This window comes from Silene latifolia, chromosome 11 (genome assembly GCF_048544455.1).
Source record: "Silene latifolia isolate original U9 population chromosome 11, ASM4854445v1, whole genome shotgun sequence".
Lineage (NCBI taxonomy): Eukaryota > Viridiplantae > Streptophyta > Magnoliopsida > Caryophyllales > Caryophyllaceae > Silene > Silene latifolia.
The window spans coordinates 111,619,517-111,627,955 of record NC_133536.1 but is presented as its reverse complement, the minus strand read 5'-3'; the positions used below and the strand labels follow the sequence as shown (position 1 = coordinate 111,627,955).

At 37.3% G+C, this 8,439-nt stretch overlaps 1 protein-coding gene across 1 annotated transcript; it reads right to left on the bottom strand.

The window, feature by feature from the left end:
- Nucleotides 1–748: 748 nt before the first annotated feature.
- LOC141613810 (uncharacterized) lies at nt 749–1,822 on the bottom strand. Its single transcript, XM_074432553.1, has one exon. It carries the CDS (start codon nt 1,820–1,822, stop codon nt 749–751), a length of 1,074 nt encoding a protein of 357 aa, XP_074288654.1.
- Nucleotides 1,823–8,439: the final 6,617 nt, after the last annotated feature.

The following is an 8,439-nucleotide window of genomic DNA, read 5'->3' as shown; positions in this document are numbered from 1 at the left end:
GAGGTATAAAGTGGATTCGAACGGGTTCCAAGCATCCCACAAATTCTTGGTGGCGACTCCGAACATCTCTAATCATTTCGAGACCCTTACCGAGACGAAACCGACCGATCTAAAACGATCCGGTCGAAAGCATTTTTACGCCGCCGAGCGTGGCTTTCAAAAGACCGCTGTATATCCACAGATCGGCTGGGCTTGCAGGTGGGCCATGTCCACAAGCTCCCATATACTTCATAAAATAAATGACATAAAATAAGATACATGCGAAAAAAATAATGAGAGAATGTAATAGTCTTAATTAAGCAAACACAGATGCCACAAAAATTTAATGTTTTGATAATGTAGAACAAGTCACGTATTATGCATAATATACATGTAAAGTGATACCATCAAGTTTGGTTATTAGTGCGCATGTACATACATGAGCTTCGTATTTTTTTTTAGAGCATATTATATTTTACATGTAAAGTTACTAGTGACGTAGAATTACTAGTGCACAAATATGGTGATAACAACACGACTTGTACAGACATAATTTCAGGGGTGTTATACGGACATAATTATTAATAAGGAAATGAAAGTTGGAAGATTGTAACTAAATTAAAAATTTAATTATCATAAATAAGGATCAAGATTATTAGTAGTGTCCATAAAATAAACTTAACAAACATACTTGATAATATCCGAAAACAAAGCACGACTAATAGCTAAATTGAACAAAAAATAAGTAATTTAAGTAATACAAATAAATTTAGTCCAATTTCGGGACACTTTCATCGCCAATTAAAGGGCCAATTTCTCCATTAGGAACAAAAGTCATGAAATCTGAGATGTCCAAATCCATAAATTTGCCAGATACGAAAGGTAGATTGTTATCACCATCAGCATAATTCGTCTCAAAATTTTCATGCTCAGCAGCAAAATTTGCTTCTATATTCTTCCCTTTATTATTTTTCAGAGACTGCTTGTAAAGATCATCAAGATGTTGCGCCGTACGACAAGTATTAATCCAATGTCCTGTACTGCCACAACGGTGACATGGATTTTCACCAATTTTCTTTATCCTATCATGTGGACGATCTTTTGGTTCCCCCTTTTGGTGATAATACGATCTTTTAAATTTTCCAACTCTACCACCACGAAAATTGTTTTGTCCTCGTCCACGTCCACGTCCAGGGCCACTACTTCTAGTGTGATCCGAATATTTATTTGTCGCATTCACTATAGGGAATGGACCAAAAACTGTCACATTCACTTCTGGGAATGGATCAGTGCCAATAGGACGGGACTGGTGGTTTTTTAACAGGATTTGATTATTTTGCTCAGCCACCAATAAGCATGAAACTAGTTCAGAGTATTTCTGTGAAAGTAGCAATTGTGAACTATGAAAAGTCTGATATGTTTTTTCCAACATATCTGCATCAGATATCTTTTCTCCACACAAAGTTAACTGTGAAGCGAATCTGTGCATGGTTGAGTTATACTCAATAACGGATTTGAAATCCTGTAACCTTAGGTGAATCCAGTCAAATTTTGCTTTAGGAAGAATTACTGTTGTAAGATGGCCATACCTTTCCTTCAGATTTTGCCATAAGATCAAAGAATCTTTCACAATCAAATATTCATATTTGAGTCCCTCATGGAGATGACGACAGAGAAAAATTATGGCCTTGGCCTTACTTTGTTCGGATGCTGTATTCCCAACTTTAATAGCATCACCAAGGGCATAAGACTTAAGATACATCTTGGCTTCTAACACCCATTCAGAATAATTACTTCCAGAGATATCCAAGACCGCAAAATCAAGTTTGGTCAAATTCGACATAATTAACTATTAGGAAAATAAAACAAATGAATTATAATACAATTAAAACAAATAATTAACAATGATAAGACAAATTATAAGGGAAAGATGGTGTAGATTGTAATTTATGCATGACCAAAACGTGGAACTTATGCATGTAGATTGTACTTATTGATGGATAGTAGTGTATGCATGACCAAAAACGTGGACGTCTCATGGATTATTCATAACTCTCTAATACTTTGTATAGAAAAACTTATGCATGTTGATTCGTGTAAAATTGTGGCAGCGAAAGTGATTAGGTAAATTGCACTAGCTTTTTTTTTCTTTTTTTTTTCTTAACATACAATCCGTGTCTATGAGAATAAAATTTAAACTAGGAGTTCTTACCAAGTTCTTGCCGTTTTGGTGGACAAAATATATACTAGGGTTAGAGACTCATGTTGATAACGTGTTATGAATAGTAGAGAGTTATGGGAGAATATAGAGAGAAGAAAGGTATATCAGCTTTATTCATATGGAGGGTATATATAGTATAAGAGTACATATGTAATATGGTAATAGAATATCTCCTAAAGATATGGTAATATATGGACATCCATATAATATCTCTAGATATTTCGTAACACTCCTCCTTGGATGCCCATCATCGGAGAAAATGCCTCGTTAAAACTCTACCAGAAAAACCCTATTTTATATATACTTTAACCCCTTATTTTAGCTCGGTTTATTTGAATATTGCACTTCTATTAGCGTATTTGTGAGCTAATTCCATGTTCTAGGTGTTTTTGCTCGTATTCATTGTATTTTGTAGGAAATGAAGTCGTTCATAGCTTTTTCCCGTAAAATTAGAATTACCCAAGTTCACGAGGCTAATGAGAGCAAGTCTTGACTATGCAAAGGTGTTTCGGGAAGCATAGGGGCATTTTGGGAAGAAATTGGAAAACCCGAGCAAGAGGAAACCAATCTTGGTAGGTGGATATGTAAAGAAATGAAGTTTAAATAAACGCCCAGGCCATATGCATGCATTGGATGCCAAAGGATGCCTAAGATGCCTTAGACGTACTCTTAAACACACTAGCATAGGAGTCCGCATCACCATAAAGCAAGCAGTTAAGACGAAATTAAGACAAAAATGAGAAAACCCACGACCCCGATCGGAGTGGGGTGGCCCCGATCGGGGCTGCCTTGCCTTGAATTGTTTACGTTACACCCCTTATTCCTATATAAGGGGGTTAATCCGACACTTCTTACACACCTTCTACACCACTTTTATGCTCTCATTTCAGTTCTTAGTTTATGTTAGATTAGATTTCCCTTAAGCATTTCCTTATTGTAATTTCCTTTAAACATTTCAAGTTCATTTGCAATTTCCATTTCAAGTATTTGTTCTTCTATATTCAAGTTCTATTTCCTTTATAAAGGTAATCTCATTTCTAGTACTACTTTGTCATTCCCATTTACTAATTATGATCACTTTATCATTTGTCATTAGTTTTATTTACATTATGCAAGAATAGTTAAATTTGTCTAGGGAATAAGGGAAACCATGCATAAGTAGTTCTTGCAATTGTTGAGTTAAGATGTTATAATATCGTTTCATTGTTTCTTTCACATATTTGTATTGTATCGTTAATCTTCGATAAATGATCACTATCTTAGATTAAATTTGTTAATTCACTCTTATAAGTCGAGAGGCATGAAATTGAATTAGACTAAACATGTGTTAGTAAGACGACCTAGTCATAACGAGAGTTCCCTAGGACCCGACCTATGGTTGACAATAAGGCCGAGAGGTGGTTGTGTTTAAGCCTAAACAATTAACAATATTATCAATTTCTATGTTTAACTTGAGCATTTATATATTTTGCATGTGTGACCCGACCTCCCTAGACTATTCCTTTATTGTTGATTTCTTTCATTGTTTTATCAATATTTTACAAACCCAACCAAACAATCAATCGATAACCAACCTTGATAGAATTCACTCCATGACAATTTGTTTAGCAACTCCCGTCTCCTTGTGTTCGGCCCCTATTACTACATTAATTTGTGTCTAGGGAATTTATTTTTGATTAGGTTGCGACAACCCTATCAATGCATATGATATTTACATGCCAATATTTGGGACCAACATCCCTCACATCAACAAACACTAATCATATATACAACATACTACTCACATTACTCCACCTGTCCATTCATCACATGCTATCTCATTCCATACAAGCGATTCTATCATACAGTAACATATAACGAGCCACAACACACGTATTCACACCACTTTCACAATGATCATATTACATGCCAGATTCAAACACACACACATTAATTCCATAACACATATGCATTAATATCACGATTCACATAACATTTCCCATACTCCTAGCCACCCACGTAGTGACCGACTGAGACAATTGGTACATGGTTTGGCATGAGGGTGCCTACTCATCCAAAACCGATATCCTATGGTACTCATGTCGGGTTCATTTTACTTAGACTCTCCTAGATTCATTTTTGGTTCATTTATTTTAGGTTACAAAATTGTCGCTCTGATACCACTTTGTAACATTGCAATTATCCAGGCATGATAGTTGAAGCATTACCATCTCGGTTTCCCGAGGCAGTGAAATCGGAATTACAATTAAGAAGCTTTATTAAATAAATGACAAGTTTAGTTATTACAAACATAAACTAATGAATAAATAAAATATAACTCATCTATGACTATATCATCCATGCTACACTACTCGACTCCGAGTCCAAGGCACGGCTCAAATCCCGATCACGTTAACAAGCAAAACCTGTACCTAACGTGCTGCCTATATGACCCGAAATATCATATGGATCGACACAGGCCACCCCGGAAATAGGTGACAATTACACAGACACAACAAACGTCAGTGTCAATAAATAAATAAATAAAGTGTGACACGACTCAAAGTGTCTGAGTACGCAACATGACTATGATATGAATGAGACACTATTAAACAACCACCACCACAATACCGGGACACGCCCAGACATACCGACAATCACACTGGTACCAAGACATGCCCAGACATACGAACAATCATAAACAGGTACCGGGACACGCCGAGAGGTACCGGGTTCGGAAGCCAACCGGATCCCCAGCCAGACGTCGTGTCTCAACCACACGAGTCCCTCCGTAACTCAAGCCATTAATGTGCACATCCCTCTTGGAGTGGGAAGCTCTAAGAGGCAACTCAAGCGCAAGACGGTCTCCCAACGGTATCGCGTCTTCAAAACAATCAACAACAACAAATCCTCCAATACATATATAATCACAACATACAACAGACGCCATATGCCAAATAAGTCCCAAATACCAATTCCTCGAATATTCCGACTCATCGACTCGTCATGACCAACAACATGCAATATAACTAACCCAATGCAATTAAATGATAAAAGACTCATTTTATAAACAAATATAACAATGAAACTAAGTAGGATTAACCTACCTCACAGTATATCCGCATAAGCAATTCGTAAAAGACAAGCTAGGCCCGTCTCGTAAAACCATCCCACAAAACTCATCTCCTAATATACGATAATAATACAAATACGTATAAATATATTAATCTAATTATACAAATACGACTAATTAAACCCGTCTTATACGACTACCCAAAACCCATTCCGACACTCGGTCAATCCCGCTACCCACCACTTACTGTCGCCTCCGTGGCCACCACCACCACGGTGGGCCTTGGCCAACAGCCATCACGGCTAGCAACAACAATAACAAACATGGCTACATCAAAAACCAACAACCTCGACATCCTTACTCAAACCAACTACCACCGCCCCCACCGTGGGCCACCACCACCACGGTGGTCACAACCCAACCCCCACCTGCCATCTCCCTCATATCTGGCGCCCAATGATGAGTCATAATTATATATATAATTATGCCTCCCCTTAGTTACTTTTGATATGGTTTTCGTGCTAGTTTATATTAATTACATGCCTTTTATGCTAGAATGTCGATACTTCCGCTATTCAGTGTTTAATGCAGGAATGATGCATTTATGGAGCAAAGGAATGAAATGAGCACCGCGGAGTGGGCATGAAGGAATACACGCATCATGACACGAGAATCTAGAAGAACAAAGGAAGAGAAGTAAGAAGACAACACGAGGAAAAGAGCTGAATTAGGGAGAGTCCTTGATCAAGCCCAAGTAGACTTGATCAACTGAGAAATGTACTCGATCAAGTACACTCAGGCTCGATCGAGTACACTTTATGTTAAGTATTTTTCTGCAATTTCCATAAGTCGGTTATGCCATACTATAAATACCCAACTCGTACCCTATGTTATTTTGGGACGCTTTATTTTACCTAGCTACGTATAATTTACCCAAGAAACTCTCTCAAAACTATTAGTTTAGTTTTATTGCTCTTATTTCGGATCTAAGCACTCTCTATTACGGTATTATTGTTAATCATTCTTCCATTATTAGTCATTCATTTTTTTGTTCATCTTTTATGCTTTTAATTATGTCTTCTATTATTATTGTTGTTTTTATTGCTAGTAAGCGTAGCTAATTCATTCATCTAGGATGAAAGGGGATCTAGGTTGTTAGAAGGGGATTATATAATGAATTGATAGTTAAATTGCTTTTGATTGTTGTTCAATTGTTGTCTTAAATCTGATTGATTAATTATTGGCCAGGATTAATTAATTAGCATTGCAGATTAGGATTATTGCCGACCGGATTAAGACTAATATAGGCTACGACAATTGATTAGGCTAACTTAAGAATAGCGATCACATTTAAGTTTAGACCTAGAGGACATATTAGAATCAACTGATCATATGACCTTCAACAATATAAATTGCTCTGTCAACTAGTTAAGTCATACCCCGGATAACTACCTAATGAACTTGATCCCTATACTCTTTAATATTATTGAATTTGTCTGTTATTTACATCGCAATTATTTTTAGCAAACGAAACGATCATCCTTCAAGAAAACGGTAACTTTAAGACGAACTTAAATATTAACAAATAGAACAATTAACTCGCCTCCCTGTGGATTCGACCCTTTCTTGCCACTAGATACCCGTTAGTAGTAAGTTAGGATTTATTTTGATAGGCCAACGACTGAAAAATAACCTTATCACCCAACAACCACGACAACCACCACAAAAACCGCCAACAACGAGCAACACACGACATAACACACAACCCGACTCCTCCACTTTGAACCCGATTTAAACCACCTTGCCGCCACCCAAACCACCACCTCTGACTACTACCCAACTCTCCACTCGACCCACGACAACCTCCACCCAATACCACCCCCGGTCAGTCACGAAAAAGAGGGTAAGAACTCATCTTAAGACGGTCACACAACAACAACAATAAACATGTATAGAACTCGGTCAAACCCACATTTAGGGCGGTTACTTGGGCTGTTAACGACAGGTTAGGGTGGGTCAAGGTCAAGATGGGTCTATAGTATAAATTAAATAATATAAAGGCTAGTATAAGACGGTCTTACCTTACAAAATCGGGGCGGAGGGACAGAATTCTCCTTCTCTTTTCTCTTCCTCTCATCTCCTCTATTCTCTCTCTTTTGTTTGTGTGGTGAAAATGCAAATGAAATGATAAGGTGGGTGGATATGGGATAAGGGGGTATATATAGGGTGAGAGTAGTATAAGGTGAGTGTATGTGTATGTATATACATGTATCTTATTATTATTATTATTATTATTACTATTATCATTTTTGTTATTACTATTATTATTATTATTACTATTATCATTTTTGTTATTACTATTATTATTATTATTTCATCTCAAGCCCAACTCGCTAACTACGATAAAATATTATTATTATTATATAATTATTAAATATGGAGTATTACAGCAAGCACCTTTGGAAGAGCGCCAAAGGTCCCACATTTTTAGGAGCATTGTAGATACCCAGTATCTACACCTTCCAAAAACCATCCGATGATGATCAGACTGTAACGTGTTTTTGATATGCGTGCGTGGATTGGCTATACATGAGACGGTTTAATGCACTACTCGGATATGAAAAATGATTTCAAAAGTTTTCTAACTTCATTTGCATTAAAATAACACTATTTAGAGTTAAAACCGTCTTTGGACCCAAAACCGACTCAGAAACCCGCAACTCGAGTCAACCTGAGTCAACCCGAGTCAACTCAAATCTGGAATGTCAAAAATAATGCCATGAATGTTTTTATCATGCCATTTGCATTAAAACGACCCTAATTAGAGACAAAACCGACACCGAGCCAAAAACCGACTCGAAATTCAAATCCCGACTCACACGGGTCAAACCCGAGTCAAGGACACAAAATACCTACCCCAAATATCACCCAAGAGGAAGCTTACACGGCTAACCAACCATCAAAGACCACAAATCACAACCAACAAAACATTGGTTAGAACAAATGGAAAATCCAAATTTGCGAAAAAGACAATACACCCACTTGTATCTCAAGGTAGCTCGCGCCTCTTTAGGGTGTCTGCTTAGCCTCTAAGCAAACACAACCGACCTTCCTCCCCCCATTTCTCTATAAATACCCACCATCACACCACATAATACTCACGCGAGAGTCTGCCCCCTTCTTCTTC